The sequence below is a fragment of the Mya arenaria genome, chromosome 9, assembly GCF_026914265.1.
Source record: "Mya arenaria isolate MELC-2E11 chromosome 9, ASM2691426v1".
Classification (NCBI taxonomy): Eukaryota; Metazoa; Mollusca; class Bivalvia; order Myida; family Myidae; genus Mya; species Mya arenaria.
Window position 1 is genome coordinate 44,934,763 of NC_069130.1, and position 25,910 is coordinate 44,960,672.

General features: G+C 34.6%; 2 protein-coding genes across 8 annotated transcripts in view; both read left to right on the plus strand.

The window, feature by feature from the left end:
• LOC128245506 (uncharacterized) overlaps positions 1-25,910 on the plus strand; it is a 45,733-nt gene that overhangs the window by 10,745 nt on the left and 9,078 nt on the right. Inside the window, exon 1 of one of the 6 annotated variants that reach the window (XM_052963692.1) lies at positions 1,612-2,196. The exons of 1 other annotated variant lie outside the window; for it this stretch is intronic. The gene's annotated coding sequence lies outside the window, so the exon portion shown is untranslated. 4 more of the 6 variants (XR_008263165.1, XM_052963689.1, XM_052963695.1 and 1 more) reach the window with 4 other exon arrangements.
• LOC128245505 (sex peptide receptor-related protein 2-like) lies at positions 4,477-20,228 on the plus strand. 2 transcript variants are annotated; one of them, XM_052963688.1, is made up of 2 exons: positions 4,477-5,048; positions 16,308-20,228. In XM_052963688.1, exon 2 carries the CDS (start codon positions 16,501-16,503, stop codon positions 17,971-17,973), a length of 1,473 nt encoding a protein of 490 aa, XP_052819648.1. In that variant the 5' UTR covers positions 4,477-5,048; positions 16,308-16,500; the 3' UTR covers positions 17,974-20,228. The 2 variants fall into 2 exon arrangements, with proteins under 2 accessions (XP_052819648.1, XP_052819647.1); XM_052963687.1 differs by lacking the exon at positions 4,477-5,048 and adding an exon at positions 12,184-12,470.

Sequence of the window (25,910 nt, forward strand, 5' to 3'; positions counted from 1 at the left end):
ACAAATTGTGGCAAAAAACCGGGTTCGAACCGGTGTCGCCAAAATTACAGTTCTGCGTTGTATCCACTGAGCTACGAAGGCTTACTCTACGCGGGTGATATAATTAAGCACTGTACACATCGAAACCAAGATTATGTCAGCGTTTGACGTGTTTTTTTTCGCTATTTCATCATACGGAGTGCAGTCCCTTTAATGTGTAAATGATTATTCGTAGTGATCGTATATTATATTGTTTGTGTCTTACATACTTTAATACATACATTAATTTTTTGACCATAAAATAATAACGAAAACGTTTGTGGTCAAATCATTTAATAAATGTGTTGAACCTGAATCTTGAATCTATACCGACTGCATTTCCAAGTAAAAGACGTGTGTACTTGTCAACCGTCCCCTGCAGTACTTTCAGTGCTTTGATTCTCTTACGGATTGAACATTTGTGTCGCATGACGTTTAACGTTGTACACAAGACGAATGTTGATGCTAGGCATCAAAGACGCGGCTGAATGGGTTTTATTGAATATAATACTTGGAAACTATCGATACCCAATTGGCCAAAAAAAGTCATGTGACAATATATACAATTGTTAACATTCCGAATAAACACGGAGATAGCCGAACTATGACGGTTTAATCAACTTTCTAGATCGTAGTTACTCGGTCGTCTCCGGCATGCGTACCTTATATAGACTGGTACCTTGCATTATCACCGATAACATTATTGGTGTCAGTCGGCCGAGATATCATTTTAGCCTGATCCTTTTCGGCCTACTTTTATTCATTAATGTTTGTTTTAAATCGTGTGAATTACGCTTTGAACTTTCATTTTATATCAGTTAAATTTAAATTGTGTTAATTTCGTTATTGCGACTTATTTTTGTTAGTAAAATCGTGTGAATTAAGCTTTGAAGTTCCATTTTATATCACTAAAATTTAAAATAGTAAATTAATGTCGTGTTAAGGCACTTATATTTGTTATCAAATGCATAATTCAAACTATTATTCACAATATGCCCGTATATTCTCACATGCTTGTTTACTACCACAGCGTGTATATAAATCGTTTTCCCAGAAAGTAATTTTCTAAAATAACGAACTCGTATGACCGGCGACCAGTCAATACAAAAAACACAGAGAATAACTTTTTTTGATTTCCTGTTTTAAATGTTAGGCTTATTCGTTTTATATGAAGTTTTGGAAGTTTTACACGCATCAAAACGGTTATTGACGACCAATTTTAAGTAAAGTTGAATAAGAGTTGATATCATTAAAAAATGTTTTTGTTTTTTTTTCACAACTAAAATTAATCCGTATACACTTCCCCATTGACAATTGCAAACATGTATCCCTAATAACGTCGAGTAACTTCTACCAACATGGCTTCCTCGTGTATATAGTAATTTAATTATGGATGTAACTATCTTTTTCTATGTCTGACCCATAAATCGTGGACGTGTTCATTGAAAAGTTACTACTTTTAAGACTACTTTGGTGGTATTCAGTACAGCATCTTTGTGACAGTTTTCAATTTCGTCAGAAAATGGTTAAAAGAAGTCTTGCAATGTTTTAACACCAAATATATGAGACAAAGCTCGAAAAAAGAGAGACATATGCATTAATCTGATAAAAGATAAAGGATATTCAAAATATTCGTTGATTAAAATTCGAAAAAAATCACAAGGTTGAAAATGCTCGCCAACAAAGCTTTATTAATCCCTGATTAATTTCTTTTCTCATGTTTTGTACATGTCATTGTACCCGTGCTTGGGTGACGAAATGCACGAGATGTCGTCCACACGTACACGTACTATCTATTTAAAACAATGAAATAAACGTGCAGATATCTAAAAATGTGACGTTGCAAAGCCTGTCATAACTGTTGATTTTCTCTATAACTATGGGACGTCAGGGAATAAATGCAATTATCGCTTTCAGTTTAAAATGCTACAGTTGTAATAACATATCTGTATATGACACTTAACTGTCAATGAAAAAGAAATATAAGGCTTTAAACCAAGCTTTTATTGCCAGCGAAATGCTGTGTCAGTGTGTGTGTTTATGTTTAGATTATTCAGTGAAAGATGATGTAAGGAAGCTCCTGTGGTGGAGGGATTTTATTTTATGTTTGAAACAGTAGCTGTATTAAACGTAGGTGCTCTTGATTTCGTGTCATCGTTCTATTCGTGTTTTCATATGGTAAGTGTAAACTTGACATATAAGATGTGCAGCTGGTGTTGTCCTTTGTGTGTCAATTTAAAAATCGACAATTCTGATGTAATGCAAAAACTAACCTCCAATATCCTCCTAACAAACATGTTCTTAGTTTATCATAAATTATTCAACATTTGACATATTGCACTATATAAAAGTTATATAACGTTCCAATGTTAAAAGCATATTTCAATAACTGATCTAAGTATAATTCAGAGCAAAAGGTTGTGAAAACAACAACAAAAATAGAAAATAAAGATTTCAATTGTTCGTATTGACCTTTTGTCCAATACATATTTTGTTTTATTTTGATAATTGTTTCATGTATGTTGTCTGTAGCGTCACAACCTTGCTTAGAGTTTGCATGACTTCAATCCTTATGGTTATAAACATGATTTGAGTTAAACTTTATAACACTGCGCGTGTTCTCTCTTTCAATTCTTACTTACCGAGTAAACCGATGGCAGCTCTCCCTTCTCCACCATCAAGAGTCAATTATGAGATTGAAAAGCGCATTTTTTACTCAGACAAAAGTGTGTAAAAATGACTGTTCTCATACATATAATTAGCATCATTGTAAGCATAAATAAGCAGTCAAGTACTCATATATATTGTGACCAACAATCGATTGACAGAATTGTATATAATCACATAGATTATGAATTATATTAATGTAAGCTCATGGGCCTATGGCCTTTATGCATTTAAATAAACTATAAAGTATAATAACAAAGACGGGAAGTTTGTTGCGGTTCGAGACCCGATTGCATGGCGCACAAATTTCAATGTCGATGCGGGATATTTATATTTTTTCCGAATTATAATGTTTACGTTATTGTCATCACAAGGATGCATACATGCATAATGTTGGAACGACTCTATTTAAATGGCATCAGACGTCATTTCCTATTTTCTAAGTCGGATAGATCACGAGTAGCCGTGATATGGAATTTATCAGCGAGCGTAGCGAGTTGATAATTCCATATCAAACGGTTACTCGTGATCTATCCGACTTAGACAACAGAAAGTGTATTGCATGTTTCTCAGTCCGATACCATACATTTGTATGAGAAAAATGCCAGGAAAGCACAGGAAACAAACATTTCTGTAGTATTAAGAACGTTCTTGTAACATAAGTAGGTGCACGATTTGCACGAGATTTACCAGTTGAAATATCCGACAGAAAAACAGTTGTGTGTGAGATTTATCAAACACTTTTGCAGGCCTATGATTGGCCGGCTGGAGGTAGCTGTTGTCTAATGTCTTTGCATTCTACCTAAATTATGAGACAAAGAGGTATTTTCAAGAAATACAGTGTTTAATCTCGAATCTCTTCTTGAAGTTCAGAAGAAATATATTATAAAGAAGGGAATTTAGTTGCGGTTCGGGACTTGATTGCGTGGCGCACGAATTTCAAACAAAAATGAGCGTTACTAATGGTATGATTCCAACTCTAATGCGTATATTATTGTCATCACAAAGATCTATATAAATATATGTTTTCATAATATTGTAATTGCATCAAGTTCAATTTTGATGTAAATGTTAATTGCAGAAAGCTGTCCATTATATAAGAGAAAGTGCAGCCCGAGGAAATCTTTTTATCTGTTTGCGGCATTTCACTTTCTTCAGAGATGTTGACCACGAGGTTCATATCATGAATTTCATGTCAACTTATTGGACTCAGTCCGAATATATACACTCATTAAAATGTGTCGAATCCGAATGTAATACTAAGGCAAATCAACCACTATTTAAGTGTTAATTATTAATATGTTTAGTATTTAAAATAATTATCTAATCAAATGTCTGTGGATATAACAAAAGCAAATTTTATATTGCTTAAAACAGATATTTTATTATGTTTCTACAGTTTTATGCGACATATCTCGTTTTTTTTCCTATTCCCTAACATCTCCGCAAACCGCTAAAGTATGTTTATAGGTTATTGAGACTGGACATTTTTTACGTAAAATAAAAACAATTTACTAAAGCTTCTGTTGATAGTACAACGGGTTGCCCTATGCAGTTGAAATATCGTGAGCATGGTAACTCGTGTGATACGGACAGTATTTTAAATGGAGTACTGGAAATTGAAAGGGACAAAGGGACCAATTTTAGCAACATTTCTGACGAAGAGCCAGTTTTCTATCCACTAGAACCGAAGGATTTGGATAGTGCAACATTAGATTTGAAAGAAGGAAATTGCCAAAGAAAACTGGGCATTGCGACTATTCCAAAATTGTGCCAACCAGCGGTATGACAGACAATTCATTGGTGACTTACTAAACATGTCTAAAGAAGCGATCAGTAGTAGAATCGGCTATTCCTTTTCACACGAGAGCGGGACAATAGAGGTACAAGAACTACATGCCAAACATTCCCTTCGAGATGATAACTGCGCTGCAATGCCACATGCGGCTGGCAGGAAGAGTTTTTGTCAGTTGACGATGCATATAGTGGCATAAGAAGTGTTTTATGCTAAAATGAAATCCCAAAACTTTCTGAAAAGGGACTTGGCTACATAAACAAGAAAGGCCGGCATGTTTCTTAGGAACAAGAAAAATGAATTGTGGTCCAAGGGGATCGACTACATGATCTTTACCTCGCTCTTCAGACAGATCATGATCATCGGAATGTGCGCGGTGGACCAAACGAGCAAATTCAGGTGAAGACGGACGAGTGCGGGAAATATATATCCGGAATACGTTTAAAAAACAATCTAGTAAGCTCGTTTTACAGGAAATGTAAAACAAAGACAACTTGCTACTTCTTCGAAAGTCATCGTGATGTTCGAAGATGTCCTCATCACTTGTACGAGAAATACGTTAGCTCAGGTAATCGCTTTTTTGTATATATATATTTTAATATATATTGAAACAGCTGTTTAAAAAAGTCCGTTAAGACTTTCCATGAAAACGATTTTAATGTGAATGTTTTTATTTCCATTACCTTCGCAATAATTCCGCATAAGTAAGTAACCTATGTGTTTTATAAAACACACACACGTATACGGTATAACATAAGGTAAAGACTCAGAAGGTAAGGGATAAATTAACCAGTTTACAATCTGTCATTCATTTAAACATAATCTCTGTAAAGCATTACCACAATATGTTCTAATTGACTTAAATTAAAACGGGTTTTCACAAAAGCATGACCTCATCATCCTCACAAACGATGACTTAAACCTTTTGTATCATATTTTTATAACCCATAGCTTAGTTTTTGGTATCATTTCTCGCATAAAAGTACTTGAGCCTTTGGTAACGTTTCCTCGTAAACCGTGACTTATTTTTTGGTAACATTGTCACAAATAATGACTTTAACCTTTGGTACCACTTCTCACAGAACTTGACTGGAGGATTAGTATCGTTGTTTTCAACCCATGACTTAAGCCTTTGGTATCATTTCCCCACAAGCCAAGACTTTAACATTTGGTGTTATTTCCTCTCAACCCACAACTTTAACCTTGGTGATATTTACTCACAACCAACGACTCTCACCTTTAGTGTCAGTTCCTCCCCAACAGTGACTTAAGCCTTTGGTGTCATTTTCCACAATCCATGACCTTAGCTTTTGTATTTTCTAACAAAGAAGGGCTTTTACATTTCGTTTCACTTTCTCACAACCCATAACTTTGGATTTAGTATCATTTCCTCACAAACGATGACGTTATCTTTGGTACCATTTCTTCATTACTCATAATTTTAGCTTTGGTGTTTCCTCACAACCCATGACTTTCACCTTTATTATGATTCTTCACCAACAATAACTGTAGCGTTTGTTATCACTTCCTCACAACCTTAACTTTAGCCTTGATATTGCCTCACAAAGCATGATAATAATGGTATAATTTCCACACAACCCATGACTTTCACCTTCAGTAATAATTTCTTCATCAACCATGGCTTTTGGTGTCATTTCCTAGCAAACTATGACTTTATCCAATGGTATCATTTCCTATATTGCATGACTATAGTATTTTAGGTACATGGCAATATTAACTTTATTTGTGTTAAATAAAGGTAGGTTTGTAGGTAAAAGAATCGCGTAATAAAATCATTCGATTTCGCGACATTGTCAACATGGCTGAGACAAGAGATGAACTCATCACAGAATTTCTGATTGGCGAATTATGTTAATTTAACCGGATATGTAAGTCGTTTAAATATTTAGCTACAAAATCGTGAGCGCAAGTCGAGACACGTTATTGGTTTACACGAGATACATGTGAGTTAAGTGTGTCCGTAAATGTTGAGAAATACCACTTTTATGGGTCATGTGTGTCCGTAAATGTGGAAAAATACCACTTATTACGGTCAAGTGTGTCCGTAAATGTGGAAAAATATCACTTATTTAGGTCATGTGTGTCCGTAAATGTGGAAAATTACTACTTATTTGGGTCGTGTGTGTCCGTAAATGTGGAAAAATATCACTTATTTGGGTCATGCGTGTCCGTAAATTGGTCCATGACGTTTTAGAAATCCGACAAACATGAGTTGTATAATATAGCGTCATGTTTACATACAATACTGCTAGAAACAATTTCTACGTTGGAAAGTAGTGTAGACTGTTTAAAGTTTACAAGTGTTATTGTTGTAATGAACGTCTTATTGCCAGCCCTGAGACAACATATCATCTTATGTTCCTATTATCCATTTAATTGTTTATCACTTTGATCCGCTATTTTTGAACAACCACTGAGTATAAATAACTAAACATTATCACATCTTAAGCCCCTCAATGTGTCAACGGGTGTACTCTTTTTAGTATGCGGAGAAATACAACTTATTTGGGTCACGTGTGTCCGTTAATGCGGAGAAATATCACTTATTTGGGCCATGTTTTTCCGTAAACAGAACCATGACATAATTGAAATAAGACGAACATGTCAGTTCATAAAAAAAATGGCCCAATCCTAATCTTATTTCATTTTTAAAGTGTTTGAGTACAAACTGATTGGAAAAAAATGAATTAGATACGGAATACGAAGTTTCTTTCTTAGAACAAGATGTGTCATAGCAAAGCAAATATTGTATACATGAAGCAAAGATGCACACTGGTATTTTTTCAGTCATGTCTCAGGAAACATTTATACTGTTTTGGCCTGAGCTAATAAAAGTCACGTTATAGTAGCGGCTAACAAAACATCCTCCCCTCCTGTCAATTTCAGTCTAATAATCAAGATACAATGAGTATTGTTATTTTTATTGGACGTAAAGTCAATGATAAACCATCGATGAAGGTTATAATGATAGAATCACTTTTAATTAGCAACGTACTTCAAGTAAAAAGAACACTTTCACTTTTAAAGTGCTTGAAATAAATAAATCAAGTATGTTTATGCTATCTGATTTGAACACTCCTAACAAGGACACATGTTGTTCAGATCCGAACTTGCTAGAACAACGTGTACACTATTTAACTTTAGAGTAACTAGGCTCATGGGGAATTCAACAATCAGAACACTTTTGTCATACAACGAGCATCGGATGTATACCGGAGCATTAGAAATAGTTCTTCGTAGAATTAATATTTGTTGATTAATTGTAGTGCATTAACGTGTATCTTTGAAGGTCAAATTGATTCCCAGTGAAGTGTAGTTTTGCATGAATGATTAAGATTTCTCAGAGTAAGGGCCTTAGGTTTAACTGGTAAATTGAAATTACTACGCAATCTACTTGACATTGCAAACCGTCTATATACATATACACCCGAGGTTGTTTTCGACCCAAAATGGCCGAGGTGCTCCGATTCATAAACAAGGATACAATCAAGGAAGAGAATAATGTGTTCCGTCTAAAATCCCTAAAGCTGCACTCTCACAGATTGAACGTTTTGACAATTTTTTTATGTTTTTGTCTTGGAACGTGCCAATTTTATATAAGACTGCTGACAAAAAATTAGATCGCATAATTTTATATTTAAGTTCAAAAAATGATGTTTTATGCATTTTTCCTAAACCGTTTGTAACGGTTTAAGCCATAAAACATTAATTTTCGAACGGAAATATGAAAATCTGCGATCTGATCTGTCAGCAATCTTTTAGTTGGTCATTGGTTTGCAGATATTTACGAAAATATTTGCTCTTTCCAAGACAAAAAAAAGTTGTAAAAACGGTATATCTGTGAGAGTGCAGCTTTAAAGGGACCAACATAGATGTAATTAAATTTTGGCAACGATATTTTTAATTTTGTTGAAATTGAGCTGTTTATGAACAAACGTCAAACAACAACTAGAAGATGCTCTTTTGAAAACAATTTTGAAAACTCGAATCCAAAAGCAATTCAATTTTCATTAGCGTAACTAACGCTTTTTAGCAAAATAGAGCATTTTCTGTCATTTTGTCAATATTTTTTTATGTTTTAAGAGAGCAATATGTTTGATAAGTGTAATACACAATTAACATGGTTTATTTTTTTACAGACCATATAAAACTTGAAACGAAAAGTCCCTTTAAATAAAATTATACTGTAATTATTTAACATAAGAGAACAAAACACTCATTCAGACTTGTCTAAGTGTACAAGGTACATCTTAACTATATACATGTATATAAAGAACATGTTGAATAACAGGTTATAAGTGGTATCTGAACATCCAAAACATGATCAAATAAGCTGAGCAGAAACAACGTTAAACTTGCACTTCAATAGTGTTTTTCTAAACACAAAGATGTCAACATTCCTTAGGTCGGAGATCGGAAATAGTCAAGGCATCAAAAGTCCTTTGTAAAAGAGGATATTTCATGGGTGATTATCTCAACGGACCAGTCAAATCAAGCCTGTCAGGAATCCCCTTTTGTCTAAAATCCACTATTTGTCATTTGCCTCTCAGTGGAGGAGAACATAGATAGGTGATTATTATGAATGCGTCTTCCTTTCGTTTTATGCCATGTGGTTTTAATGTTAATCTATCCTCTTTTAAAGAAACTGGTTTGCTGTTTCACGGTCAAGACTTTCTAGAGATAAGCTACGGTATTGAAACAATCTAATAAACAAAACATTTTGGTATTTATAAAATAACATTTGGCTTGACGACTTATGAAATAAAACGCGATTTGACATATCCTCTATTCATACAGCTTCAGCCAATTGCTTCAAAGTAAGTGATTCTTTGATTGGTCAAAGTTAACCAAAATGTTCATTGATTGGTCAATATTTATTGAATATTAACTATTAGCCAATCAAATCATTTAAAGTGCAACCTTGCCAAATGATAATGTTTGGACAACTTGTCCAAGTTTTATACAAATACCTGCTTGTTGATCCGTCACCTACCGTTCCCTATACAGGTGTTGAGTAGGTTTGTACGCGGCCCTGTAGCTCAGTCGGTAGGCCACTCACCTTATCAGTGAGGGTCCTGGTTTCGAGACCCAGTCTGACTGCACATTCGTCTTATGCTGTGATGTTTGGCTGCTGTATGTACTACTTGTTGCTTCGTCGAGATTATGTTCACCTTGTCCTCTATCCTAAAAAAAAATCGGAAACGAATTCCATTTTGGCAGAGAAACATTTGATGGCACCGACTCGGAGCTCAGTCAGTAGGGCACTTACCCTGTCAGCGAGGGGTCCCGGGTGCGAGGCCTGCTGCCCTGCTGCACTTTTTTCTTATCCTGTGATATTAGATGTATGTACTCATTATCCTACCTGTTGCATCTTCGAGATCATGTTCACCTTTTTCACTTCCCTGAAAATTCGGCACTTATTTCATTTTGGCAGGCATGTGTTTCACCGTACCAGCCTTGAAGCCCAATTGGTAGAACACTCGCCCTGTCAGCCCAGCACATTTGTCACAAACTGTGACAAGTGGTCACGAAAAAATGCCTAATATGTTTTCTGACATAAATTTGGCATCGATGTGTACAATGCATTGAAACTTACTAACTGAAGTACCACATAGTTTAAAATTTATTTAAGTTTAGCAGTTATTTCGTATTTTTCCATTAAAAAAGATTACTGGGTATGTCTACCAGGTAGAATTCATTATGCGTTTACAAGTTGGTACCTTTTTTACAATTATGATATCAAAGCGTTACACATTCTATTAGATAATTGTCCTGAGATTCGTTACAGATTAGTGCCAATCTGGTGTAGAGTCCCTTTAAATCAAAATTTAATAATATAAGCACGCCACTTGTGAACTCTATCGATTTGTGCTTTCTCGAAGAAATATATTATAATCTTACACTGAAACAAACAGTTATCTTCTATATTCAAAACGATGGAAAATATCAAAATGTTTGAAATATTGTTATTTCATCGATTAATCTCTATAAATCACCGGAAACCATACAGTGGATTAAAGTTATCCATGGTCATAGAACAACTAATTGAGATGCTTTACTTCTAAGATAGACCCTTGTTTGTGTTTAATATTATGTCGGATCACGCAGTTTTGCGAGTACTTTAATGTTCTGTCTGATTCTACTCAAATGAAATGGAAAGCAAACGCCGAACTTGAAATTAAAGAAATGATATACTGAAATGACCATAAAAAATATATCCTGAAGTCTAGATGGTATATATTGTTTTTTTAAAAAAGGGCTTCTATTTCTATGTTGTAGATGCTTTGTAACTACCCTCCTATAGAGTAAAACGCAGTCGGAACTCCTTGGCCATTTGTATCGAAATCAACCTCGGATGTATGCCGGTACATCAGTTGAAGTAGTTCGTAAATATTGGAATTATATCATTAATCAAATTAATCAAATGTAGTGTTTAAGCTTGTATTTATTGATCTAAGTTTAAATCGATAGCCAGTGAAGTATATTATTGCAAACATGATTAAGATTCCCAAGAGTTAAGTCATAAAGCTTAACTGCTACATAAAATTACTACAGAATATATTCATACTTAACGTCCCTCTACCGTTATCTGCTCTTGAAGGAAATGGGATTTTCAAATATAATTGCATATGTTTACAGAGTTCATGCCGTTGGTTCTGTTTCTAAAAATTCATTCCAATTAACATTCTAGATGTTCAACTGATATAATGCATTAATTAAATTAATAACAAAAACGCAATTGAAAACAAAATAGGATTGTTTCTATTTATAGCGCTTCTTTATCCTCTTTATAATATAATTTCCGGTGGCATTATTAATTGCAGAATTTATCTTATATAGTCAAGTACGTGAATAGTTTTATTTCTCAAATCATTAAACCATTGTAAAACTTGTTTTACGAGGAGCGTATACGGCCCGTATTATTACAATTAAACAAAAAAAGTTGGATAGATTTCAATGAAATTTCGTATAACTATAAAACTACTCATAGGCTGATCAATTATGTATTCCAACGAGCGGATCTGAGCAAAGTATTTCGTGCGATGTATTAAGTATATTATTCTATGTTACGGAATCGATACATCCATTACATTTGGCCGTTGCGTCATACTTTGTGTCAAGTCAACCTTAGTTTCAATGGTAAACTTTAACTAGATTTTTAGAACAGGTTTCTGTCGCTCCATAAGTTAGTTTAATTTGTTATACAGTCGAAACTCTCTTTATCGAAATCTGTTATCTCGATGATCTGGTTATGACGAATTAGTTTCGAATATGTTTGGTTTAGTTAGACATGTTTTGTATTTAGTTTATATCGAATGTTCGTTATCTCGAAGTATTTCATGAAGACCAAATGACTTCGATTTTGCGAGATTTGACTGTACTTAAACTTTAACTTTTATAGACTTGTAATTTATTGGGCATCAATTAGGTTAAGTTCAGAATATAACCATGCTATCAGAGCATTTAGTAGGGAAAAGAATAACTATTAGGTACAGAGAATATGTAAATCAATTACGTATTGCAACACATTTTTAAGTTCTAATGAAAGTCTACGTATGCATATTACATCTTAATAATAATTAGCCAGCAGAACCTTTTAAGTTCCCGTTTAATAAGAAGTTATTTTGAATAGTAGCATTTTTAATTAGTTCAAAGAATGCGTACAATGAGGAGGACTTGATGCGCCGGACTTGAACATGTTAAACTTGAATAATGCTTAATAGCAAACACTCGCCTAAGGCTATCCAAAAGATCTTTAAGTAGTATTCATATCCTTGAAAGGAAGACAATCTCAACAGTCTTGTTGGTTTGCTACTAACGTGCAATTTTCTTTGGAAGATATTATATACTAGTTATAATGATATTTGAAATTCACATGAAATCATATGGTTATTCACACGGGAAAGAAATAAAAGTACTAAAAGAGAGACGTTTGATCCTACCATGGAGATTGAAGCCTACGTAACAGGTCAGATTATTTACTTATTTCCATTCCTATTAGCATGCTTTCTGAGCTTTTGTGGCCTGCAAAACAATGCTTCAAACTTCTTATTTAATCAAAATTCGCTATAGCCAACTCTGCAATCTCTATGTTCTGCGTATGTTGAACTTTTTTTCATTGTTTGGATTCAGTTTATATTTTAACGACTGATTGTTATCTCGAAGTATAGCCCGATGTGCCAACAACCTTGACATTGCGAATAAAACTTGATACCTGCGTAGCTTTTACAGAAGGTTCCTTTGGGATTCCTTTTGCAGATTCCTTCAGATCAAGTGGTTCGGTGGATAGCCCTGGTTGCCATGGCAACCGAAAAAGTATCGTTCAAATCAGCAAGGTCAGAATGTTGATATGTAGCATTGCCTCGTGGTTCTCTGCCAAATCCTGTCATATAATGACTTTGGGGTCAATAGTGGATATGCCCCGAAGGTAACTGTTTAAAATTCAATACATGGAGGCGCATGGCCATTTCTGCGAAATAATAAGAAATCTGTTTAGCGATTTCGGAGGAGATGATTTTCACTTCAGTCATTTCAGTAAAATATGCCCACCCACCTGGCGGTCATACAAACGAACATAGACTTAATAAATTTGGTTTAAATTCACCCAAAGAAGATTTCTTTAAAATAATTTGGAAAATGTCAAAAGTCGGCTGCCATGATGAAACTTCCCTACCTAAAAAACTCCGTATAGCTCGTTAAACTTTACTAGAAACTTCAAGTATCAATTGAATAGTGTATCATTTGACTATGTTATATTGCATGGTATTTGTCAGAAAATTTACTGTACGACACTTATCTTGTCCGTCTGTCCGTCTGTCTGTCTGTCTGACTGACTGTATGTATGTCTGTCGACCTGTCTCCTAGCCCATTCCTGGGGCCGTATTCAATAAGCATCTTAGTGAATATTTTCAACTTAGTGAGAAGTTTGTAATTTTTGACAACGATTATTTTAAAAACCGGCTACCTTTCATCAGATTTATTCATATGCATAAATTGTTGAGACTATTTCCTTGCTTATTTCCATATTTTTGGTGTACAAACATTGTTCGTTTTCTTAAAATTCAAATTAGAAAAATGGCAATTTTTCACTTAGTTGAAAATTATTACTTAGATGCATATTGTATACGGTCCCTGAACGCAAATTTTACGCGTTGTCCGCCACGCACCAACACGATTCGCAAAGCGCGCAGCACCAACACGATTCGCAAAGCGCACAGCACCATCATGATTCGCAAAGCGCGCAGCACCATCACGATTCGCAAAGCGCGCCGCACCATCACGATTCACAAAGCGCGCAGCACCATCACGATTCGCAAAGCGCGCAGCACCAACACGATTCACAAAGCGCGCAGCACCATCACGATTCGCAAAGCGCACAGCACCATCACGATTCGCAAAGCGCACAGCACCATCACGATTCGCAAAGCTCGCAGCCCCATCAGGCTCTATTGGGGTTACAATCCAGAGAGCGGTGCTCGAATATAACTCAAAATAAAATAGCTGCTTACTTAATATGAGCTAATAGTATATATTGGCAAATTACATGTGCTTTATGTGTGATAACATTGAATAAGTTACTTGAACATATCTCATTCCTTAGAATAAGATGTCACATTCGTTGAATGGAGTGAGTTGTATTATGTAAGGATTGTTCTAGAATGTTTTAATTATGAGGATATGGAAATGATCGCTAACGGCCGCGGGTACCCGTCCATGGCTTAATTCACACCGTCCTCTTATTAAATATTTAACATTAAGATTAATTTGATGAGTTTTAAAAACATTTCACTTCCTCAACACAAAACAAATCTCTCGAAACACTTTGAAATCATTTACCATATCCTTCAAATCCTGTGCAGCGTCTATTGTTAATAAGTATCACTTAAGTAGCACAGTTATACGTACGGGAAGGTTGATGTTTAATAGATTGTTATCTGTAAAAACTAGAAAATTTGCTGGCCTATTAAAATCATCAATAATATTAAGGCTTTCCAACCAAAACTTCTGGTGATAAAAGTGCTTCCAGATTAGCTGCCATTTGTTTAACCTGATCATGATACATATATAGAAGACAATCTGGAAATAAACCAATTTATGACAAAGTTATATAGCAAAAGAAAAGAGAAAATAGCATTACAAATATGAACTCGGTATTACAATCATGTTTTGATACAAGTACCGTCTGTTTGTGGTGTAATTGCATTGTGTCCCTAGTTAATTTGAGAAATGAATTGTGTGGTTGGTGTCATTATCGGGGTATGAACGCAGTTGGGTTGAATGTCTTCACGTGTACCTTTAACTGTATTCATATCCCCGTTATTGACACAATTCACACACCATTAAAGAAACCTAAGATAATTTATTTCTCACCAATGCAGTAAATAAAATGCCCGACCGATTTACACATGTTATTGCTACAGGCAAGAATAGTACCTGTCTCTGTGACACTTCTTGTTTAAATTTCGCTGGCATTCGTGTTAGTTCATAGTCCATGCGGTGATTTCTTTACTTTTTTTACTACGTATGTTACCGGGAAAAATGTGAACATAATTTAGGGTAGAAAACAGTTGAAGGTATTTTCATTGACTTTTTTCCATTATTAATTTTTAAAAGCATATCTACTTTTAGAACCATTTGTTTATAAATATATAGTTGAATTCGTACCTATAATTATATTTTTATTATTTTAGTTTGTTTTTACAGAGAATTAAAACAATTATCGTAAAAATCAAATATAAACATATGATATGAAAATTTCTCTACTACTACTACTACTACTACTACTACTACTTCTCCTTCTACTACTATTACTTCTACTACTACTACTACTACTACTACTACTACTACTACTACTACTACTACTACTACTAGTACTACTACTACTACTACTACTACTACTACTACTTCTACTACTACTACTACTACTACTACTACTACTACTACTACTACTACTACTACTTCTACTGCTACTGCTACTACTACTACTACTACTACTACTACTACTACTACTACTACTACTACTACTACTTATATTACTACTACTACTACTACTACTACTTCTACTACTACTGCTGATGCTGCTGCTGCTGCTACTACTACTACTACTCTACTTCTACAACTACTACTTTTCCTTCTACTACTATTACTACTACTACTACTACTACTACTACTACTACTACTACTACTACTACTACTACTACTACTACTACTACTACCTACTACTACTACTACCTACTACTACTACTACTACTACTACTACTACTACTACTACTACTACTACTGCTACTACTACTACTACTACTACTACTACTACTACTACTACTACTAGAGTGTATTTTCTTGTATACTTTCAGGTGATAAATATGTATTATCAGTGATATAGAAATGTTATTCCTCTGTTTCAAACAGTGAAATAACAATTTGTTTTCGCTGTTTTACAATTTTGGCCCGCTCTCACCTCCACATCAAACGACAATGCGTACTAGGCTTGGACACAATTTCAATGACGTCATTTCCGAAATGACAATACGTTCGCATAACATTTTGCGCGCTTTTTTGTTAAAGAATAAATACCCTTTCTTTTATCTTTTCAGGCATACAATAAAAAATTAAAAAATGCTTCAGTGCAAGCTCGAATAATATCTAATCAATTGAACACCAAAAGCACTTATTTCATTCGTGGTCACTCCACACGTAGAAAAAAAGATTTTGGTTCTCGCTCGGTGAAACATTATAATTTTAATGATTTTACCCTGAAAAGAACAACGAACGACTTTTATAATATTTGATTTGGTTTCTATTTCAGGAATACAGGCCGTCCATCATCTTTAAGAAAAAGACGTCCATCACCTTTAAGAAAAAGCCGTCGACCATTTTTTTTCAAAGCATCTTAATGAACGATAGACTCCTTTGATTTTTCGGGTCAGTGGTATAAATCGTCAGTTGTTCTTCGAAGAAGTTTTTGTTACAACAGCCAAAGCTTTTTTTTTATTTTAAAAATGATTACCGAGACATCTGAATTGCTGTCAAAATCTACACATGAAACACTCCATTGGAATACCACACAGAATTTGAATTCCACAATAAATTTCAACACTAATATGAATTCCACACTTAATAAGACTGAACAATCGATGGATGGTAACACAACAGTTGAGCCAGAATATGTGACATCTACAAATATCAACAACAATACTGCGGAAACAACATACTATCCAACAGTAGGGATGTACGAAGAACAGACGTATGCTGATTATTACTACCCTGGATATTCGTTCGAGAGGCCGATATACCTAGTTATATGGGAAGTGATGGTGATAGCAACAGCACTAGTCAACATTTTGGTGATCGTTGTGCTGCTGAGAAAAAAGATGCGATCTCGCACAAACATGATTCTTACAGCTATTGCTGTCTCTGACACTTTGACTGGAGTTGTAACTCTTCCAACATATATTATGGCTTATCAGAAATTTGAACCCGCGCAATCGTATGACCTTGAATATGATAGTTTGTATTATAGCAACTATCCCGGATTCACAATTGCACCTCCCAAAGATGCGTATGCCTTGTCGAAAACTCTGTGCAAGTGGTTTATGTTGACTAAGTTTTTCTTCTCAAAGATGTTCCATACGATGTCAATATTTCTGACGTTGCTACTCGCATTTCAGCGATATGTGTCCGTCGCGTATCCGTATATTGCGAAAAGGTTATTAACCAAAAGATCAACACTGGTAACGTGTGTGCTGATCTTCATTTTTTCTCCCGTTCTTCATATTTACCACGTTATAAACGAGAAGGCTAAAGATGGCATGTGCGAATGGAAACTTGAAAACTGCGAGGGCGACTGTGCGTTCGTGTGGATTGTCCTGATTTTCAGGCATTTCATTCCATGCACGCTACTGACCGTTTTTACATGTCTGTTCGTGCAAGAATTGAGAAAGTCAAACATTATCGGAGGGAACCGCGAACAAGTTGAGCGCCGCGAGCGAGAAAACAGGCGTGCTACCATCATCGTCATAGCAATCGTTATCGTGTTCCTGATTCCCGAAATTCCCTACGGGTTCTTCCTCCTTGTTTCCGTCATCAGCAAGCACACGAACACGGCATTTGACTTGGAAAAGAATCGCCTAATCCATGCCATCTACGAACTCACCCTGGTCACATCGTTTCATGCGAACTTTTATATTTACACCTTCCTGAACAGTCGATTCCGCGCAGGACTCAAGAGAACAGTCCATTACCCCATTCAGACGTTGCTCGGACGTCCATACAGATGGTCGCTGTCGCGTAGTCAATCTGGTCGCGCTACAGAATCGCAAAGGAGAACATTGAGTTTATCCATACACTCGAGGAACGGAACCCTGCTAAGGCAGATGAGCCCCGATCAAGTCAACATAGCGTTAACAGAAGAACACTTGCTGGCGGAGACGAAACTTGCAAATGGTACAAGTATGTCCAGGGACAACGAGTAGTTAACACTACGAAACAACCACAATACGGCTGCATTGCAATACGATGCTTCAAATGATGAATATTGATATATTTAGTGTGAAGTAGAACTTTACTTTGATGTCGATGTAGTAAAAAGACTTCTGTTACTTATAATTTTAACTTATTATTTTTCATCTATTTATGTACCTTTTCAAATGCGAGGCGAACTAGAACAATATTATTTTTTAATATTCCTTAACTATAATCATACCTACCGTATGTCTGACTTTAATGTAATTGGCAAGGCGAAAGTTCCACTAACCCAACCGACGATGTTTTTCCTCTCGATCTTGTGCGTCTTAACTCCCGATGTGCCATTAAGGTTACACACCACCATTGTCATTTCCTCTATAATTCAATGTGAAATGATTATTTTTAGACAACATTTAAAGGCATTTCGAGCGAATGCAGACTATGATAAACATATATATTCTCAAAGTACAAGCTTTAAATTACCTTTTAAACCAATAAAAAAGGGGGGTCAAGTTATTCCTAAGAAAAATCTCTCCACTTCAAAAACAAACTCTAGAAATTGCACAGTCCACCATGACAGTTCTTCCAAAATGACCTTTCAACTATAGGGCAGCAGTTTATACTTAAATCTCTATTCTAAATGATAAATCAAGCAATAATAGATACTCAAGGTATAAAAGTTTCAGGAATAATGATATTTTTGATTTTCAGTGTATTGAGCATGTGAAAACATGTCTATCAGTCATAAAAACATTATTTTTTTATTGAGAAATTTTCCACACAACGGAAGTACATATGACGCAATGGTGACGTCATACCTTTAAAGCGACGGTCTCTTTCGAGTCTGTTTAATATGATGACTTTCGATGGAATTGTCAGAATTCCACATAACAATGAGTGAAGTTTTGCATTTTTTGCACACCCACTTTCCGCATTTCGCACGCAAGATTCTCGAATGATATCAGACGCTTGTGATCAATAGAAAATTTATTTTGTGTTTGTAATAAGCCATACATATTGCGCGATTTTGTAAATTTGATTACATTGTCAGTTTTAAAATCAGAGGAATAATATCCAGTGAGAGAGAAATGCGAATCTTTGATACTGTCTTTGGCCGATTGTTCAGAACTTTGGTAATGTTGACAACTTTGTTTACTTCGTATTTGATAATTTTCAACTCACCTCCGCTCTCCGCTCTTGATGTTGAATGGATAATCTGTTGTTGTTGTTTTTTGTGACGACTGTTTCAGCTGTGCTTGTTGACATTCAAATATGTGAGCCCATCTTTAAATAGGTCTGAACAATCATTGTTTCTGTTTTATTTTATTTAACAATATCTCATATGTATATTTGCATGTTTGTTTGTTTTAATTGCTGTTGTTGATTTTGTTTCTTATTGTACCATAATTTTAAGAAGACGTGTATATAATTAGCTATATAATACCGATAATTGTATTGTTATTGACTCACTTGTACATCGAAGGATAGCAATATAACTTTTAACAACTTCTATTGTTGCTGAAAAGGAGTAAAAGTGTGAACGTAATGAACTTGTTGAAACAGAAATGTGTGTGTACCGTAATGTAAATGATGTATTTTATTGACTTCTTATACCTAACAGTTTCTCTTCTTTTGATAGCTTGGACAATCGTCTTTTCCTTGAATATGCATATTACAAATATAATTATTTACTGAATTAATAAATGCGTCGCTTTTAAATAAAAACTTTGTATTTTCTAACGTCTATTTATAAATATCGTCTAATATATCAATGATTTAATATTGAAATTCTTCATATTTGATAACATTGCCAACATCCATGAAGTATTCGGCTCTATCTTCATATTATTTGATTACAAGGTATAATACATTCAACTTTTTAAAAAAGAAACATATAAACAAACATCATCGTTTTAAATGCAAAAATAAATGCGGTAGTCTCATCATTTGTTGATAAAGCTATTCTGAAGCGTTTGTGTGTGTACGTTTTGTGTGAAACTTGACTTGAAGTTAAATATCAGCTCTGTATTTGCGTATAGATCCGGTACTGTCCGGGAACGGCGTGTATTCATACTTACGGTGTCTCTGTATAACATTCACATGTAAAAAAAGAGAATTGTTACGATCGTGTTCTTGATTCGTCTGGAACCACATGTACGAGTACATGGTTATTTATGCAATGAGAAAGAGCATGAACACATACATGTTTTCAACGGTGAAACATTAATCTAACAAGAAGAATTTTAAATAAAATGAAATAGAGGATATTTGTTGATTTCAGTGTAAGATCGTATTTTGTTTCGCGAGTGGTCATAGAAAAAAATATTTACACGAGTGGCGTAGCCACCAGTGAAAATATTATGTTTCTGTCACCACGATACATACTTATTTCCCCGCTGGAGACAATCTTGTTTGAAGACTGTCTCTTTCCGTGGCCTTTTTGCGAATGGAAGTAACTTCGGCATAAGTAACTGTGTCAAGATTACTCCTATTCGCGCGAGCAGTTAGTCCACTAAAAATGGTTCAAACGTTATGGAAATAAATGATGAAATCGATATTAATATAAGATAAAACACTCATACAATCAACAAAAAATAAGGTTTTTTTTTTTACATTTATTAAGGCACAAACAAGTATGAAAGCAAAAGCATTGCGGAATAAAATGTATCGCGTAGAAATACAAGTGATTGAAATTTGAACATGCGACATATTTTTGTACATTTACGAACAATTTCAACAGGAATTCTTCAGCCGCTGATCTGAACTATTTGATTAGGCAGTACTCCTTTATCGTTCAGCTTTTGGACAAGCCTTTTCAGAGCACTACAATATTTTTAATAAGAAAACTGAATTGATGAACTGATAAAGGTAATTAGTTGAAATTAATTAGTCAAATTTAAAATACTTGTTCATACATGTATGCGGTATGTAAGTGAAAATTATCTCCAACTCTATTACTAGCACATGCGGCCAAGTAAATATTCAACCGATACCTACAAAGCGGATTTATTGTAACAGTATATTCGTGAAAAAATCATATATAAAATTATAAGTTCATACTTTTTTAATAGTTTAATCAATCGTAGAAATGTTAGTGTAATTAAAATTAATGCATAATTTGAAAATGACTATCAAAATCTATACGGCGTGATGCCAGTGTTCACTATGCCAGCATCTGCCTTCATATTGTTCATAATGCTGTAGATAGAGTTGATCCCCATGACACTCTTGAACCAACCTTTCTGCTGGCCTGTATAACTAACTACTCAGAAGAAATAGGCTTTCAGGGTCCAAAGATTCCACAGGGCGCCGGTCCCTATATATTTTGAATAACTGAACCTTTGTAGCGTACGCACGAGGCTAATTTTGTCTGAAATAGTTTGGTATCAGCATTTGCAAAATTATATTTTATGATCATTGTATTTCATGTTTCTAAAATTAAGTTCATTTTTTACTGAACCAGGGTGTGTTTTTGTATTGCAAAAATAAACAATTATTTCTATTTTTTTCAATGGTTATACATTAGAACCACATTTAAATGATTTTAAATAATAAAAAACTTATTTTGCCTAACATTTCGAGCGTTTTCACCAATCCTTGTTTTGTTAGTCGCTCAGTTGTGAGGTTCATGAACTCACGCCCAGTTCAAGGGTCCAAACCAAGGTGAACGTCACCCCATCTCATGTTATGTACTTCAGCAACAGTCATCATACCAACAGATGTAGTACATGTGTACCACATGGAATCATTGATGACGGCTCGTTCACTGGCATCACCAAGAGTGTGGGCCTGGTACATCTGCTCCAGATGTGTGTCATTGGGACCATCGGCTGCTCGTGGCTTGTTTCCTTTGCCCATTATCTTCAGGTTTTTCTGTTTGCTTTTCAAGACGTGCCTCACAATTTGAACATCAGGAATGACGTATATCATTGTATATTCACATCTAAAATGTCTCACGAACAATGTTTGTACACCAAAAATATGAAAATAAGCAAGAAAATGGTCTAAAAAATGTATGCATATGAATACATCTGATAAAAAGTAGCAATTTTTAGAAATAATCGATGTCGAAAATTACGAAATTCTCACTAAGTTGAAAATATTCACTAAAACGCTTATTGAATACGGCCCAAGAGCTCACACAGCGTTAAGAGAAACTTACAGAAGTACTCATTAAGCTCAGTTGGTGAAATGAATTGAATATTTCCTGAATCTCCTTTTGCCAATAAAAAAAGCATGAACTACTTTTATATCGCTGTTAATTCTTTTTAATGTGTATTTGTTAATGTTCTCAGATAGAAATTGGTCCACATCTACGATTTTGAACTTTAGTTGCTGTGCCTCATTTTCTTTGTGTTGTTTGTTTATTTTCAGTTTGTTGTTTTTTCTCTGGCGTTTTCAATGTTGTTGTTTTACATCATTATTTTTATAATTGTGCTTAATAAATTCTTCAAAGTCTGTGTTTAAAGAAATGTTCTGCATCAAAAATATCAGCTACTTCCTCACCAAACGGCCGTTGTGTCAAATGATGCACTACAGACGACCGCAAACATGTATACTCTTCTTGTTACATACAGGTACTTTTTAAAGTCAAGGGAAGCAAATCTTACAAAAGTTGGAAAACTGTAGTCTCGAGTTGTCGCAATTATCATTTCACTAGAACCAGAGTTATCATTCATCAATATTTTTCATTCTTTCGCCGATATGCATAAAACAAATGTTACCCCCGCCCTCATTTAAAAAAAAATTTGGATGAAAACCTAGCAATTAATTTATATTGGCCTAATATCGGGCTGTTGGCCCGTCCGTACAGTTACAATTGTAAAAGTGACAGATTCAGATCAACATATTTCATATGTTCACCAATGCGGATCGTAACTGTGTGAAGGTAAAACATGCGTTCACTCGAATACGATATTAAAGCTTAACCAAAGCGAATAATTTGATCCACATACGAAGTGCGTAGGGCAGCCGACTGTCAATAAGATTGGATGTAGGCACTTGACTTTTTTTGAACATCCATTACATCCGATATAAACCACTTCAACATTACTTATCGTATGCTCCGTACAAAACAATGGTTATCTACGGAATTCCGTTAGGGCCATCGTGGTTTCGCGCTGTCGCCGTAAGGGCGAAATCGCGAAAACACGATGCATTGACGTGAAAACACGATACAAGATCGCGAAAACACGATGCAAAAAATATCGCGTTTTCGCGCTATTAAGATCGTGTTTTCGCTTTATCGCATCGTGTTTTCGCGTCAAGGTATCGTGTTTTCGCGATTTCGCCCTTAGGACGACAGCGCGAAACCGCGCTGACCTTAACGGAATACCGTAGTTATCAATTAAGTAGCTTATTAAAAAGGAAGCATGTACGTCAGAGCTTTTGCAGGCCACTTTAAAGTACACTAATTCAGAGGAGCAAATGCTCTGTGTTCTATACATTGTTTTTTTTTCGCGATATATATGCATTATCAAGTGCTTCCTTAATAATTGCCATTGGTTAAACCTAATATTGAAATGTTTTGTTTTGTTTCAATTTACACAATCAAGGAACTACCCCGGCTGTGGTATGTAAATTATCAAGATTTTTAACAACGTTCAAATAAGGCTAAGCAATAACAGGACTTTAATTTAACAATGGAAGCTACAGGGAAATGCCCAGTAACCTAAAATATACCAGGCATAATGAGCATGGACAAAGAAACACAAAACAAAAATTATTGTCGAACTCCATTGGCTCGAACTCGCTTGGCTCGATTTCCTCGTTGGCTCGAACTAAATGTGAAATACCGATTTCTTTAAACTGATTGTAAGCATTTTCGCTTGGCTCGAATGTCCCGAGACTCGAGTTTTTTCTGCCTGTCGCTGTGAGTTCGAGCCAACGGTGTTCGACTGTACAATGTTTCAAGAAAACAAACATTGCGCAACTATCAAAATATCGTCATGTGTAAATGGTGTGGTTAATATGTTTTGGCGAAGTGATTGTTTTCTATTGTTCCTGGTTGCATTGCACGTATGTTACTTTAACAATTCATATTTGTAAATCTTGAATATAAAGTAAGTGTATATTGCAAGTGAGTGTATAATATGCATACTTTTTTGTTAATGAAGTCGAACATGTTCAGTGGCAACACTTCACCAGGAGACTCAACTATTTCATGATACATGTCGCGAATTGTTATACTTGTATAGTCATATGTTTTATTTGCAATATAATTACTAATTTTCTTAATGTTAGTATTATATACAACTAAAATTGTTAAAGATTGTGTATGCAACTCTTACAAAGGTTTATTCACTTCATGTACTATATGTTCACATGTTAAATATTTACCATACGGCATTGCTCCGCTAAAGTTTACATAATGGATTAGAACCGCCATTGCGTTGTAACGGTGCCTTTGCTCCGCCGGAGACTGCTCCGTTGAAACGGGATATCATGTAACTCGGAAGTCTCGTGCATTTCAAGTTCTTGTACTAAGTATATAAAGCCGTGCGATTTATATTCGCCAGAGATAAATTAACGTTGGATCTTTCTGGACTTACATTATATCAGTTTATTTTGGACATTTGTGAACCATCTTTATTTAATATAAAACGAAATTGGATTATTGCTTACTTTTTGGATTTGTGAATAAATTAAAATCATACATTTGTGGCAACTTTGTGTTAATAAAAGAAATATATAAAAGTTTGAAGAAAAGTATGTCTTTGTATCTCTCAACTCCAGTGTGGCAAGTTTGGGACCAAATGAATAGCTAAAAGGAAACTTCGCTACAATACATAAGGCCATCTTAGTTTTAGAACTAAAAGTTAAATGTTTATCGATTCATTAAAAAACATACACTTTAGGAAATGAACACAATATGCGTAATACCAAGATATCTAAAGATTTACTCTTACTCCAAAATAAAATTTACCACAATAAAAACAATTGATTTTAAAAAAAGGTGAATACATGTCGAAAACAATGGTTATTATGAAGGATACCGAGTTTAATTGGAAAGAAAATTACAGAAAACAAGGCATTTCTACCTTATGAGACGATAGTAGATCACAGTTAATCTTTTAGCACTCAACAATCAATTAAAATTTATGCGTTTTCAGCTATTATATACACGGCTACAATCTTGTATTGAGTAATAAATAATTTTCATAAAGGCATTATTTAGTAGTTATTAATGGTTTATTTCAAAAAAATAGTTTGTTATACATGTGTATTTATTTCATTTTGAATAAGGGTGTCACTTTAAATATGATATGCAAAAAAAATCAGTCGCCAAATCCACATTGACTGTGTATATTTATAAGTTCAAACGGAAGAACACTTATTTTAAGCTGTTATGCTTAAGATTCTCAATGAAACACTAACGAAAACACTAATTGTTTCATTTATGTTTACGACATTATACAATTGATATAAACGGTTTTGGAAAGGTATTTTTGTTTGTAATATCAATATTATTATATGCATGCATGTGTATTTTAAGAATTTCGTTGAGATACTTGCTGGAAGTTATACTTTGTTATTGACATCTAAAACTTTCAAGATTTACATATGAACGATATAAGTTTTTTGTTTTGTATCTTTGAATATCTAAATACACCCTTGTTTATGTTATACTGTAACCCAATGGATAAAAATAGAATGAGTGTTACAACTACTGCTACAGCTACCACTACTGCAACTGCTCTTGCTGCAGCTAGCCCCGAGTAACTGCTAAAACAACAACATCAACAGCAACAACATCAAAATCAACAACAACAACAGCAACATCATCATCAACAACAACAACAATAAGAATAATAATAACCTAAATGGTCCAAAAACTTAACACAATTGAAAATATTAAATAAAGATGTGTTTTTTTGTTGTTGTTTTTTTTTAATTTTAGATCAGTTTGCGATGCAAATATGTAATTGACGTCAAATTTGACAAA

What these genes read in the sequence shown, in the direction of transcription:
- LOC128245505 (XM_052963688.1), top strand. Translation starts at nt 16,501, where the DNA reads ATGATTACCGAGACATCTGAATTGCTGTCAAAATCTACACATGAAACA.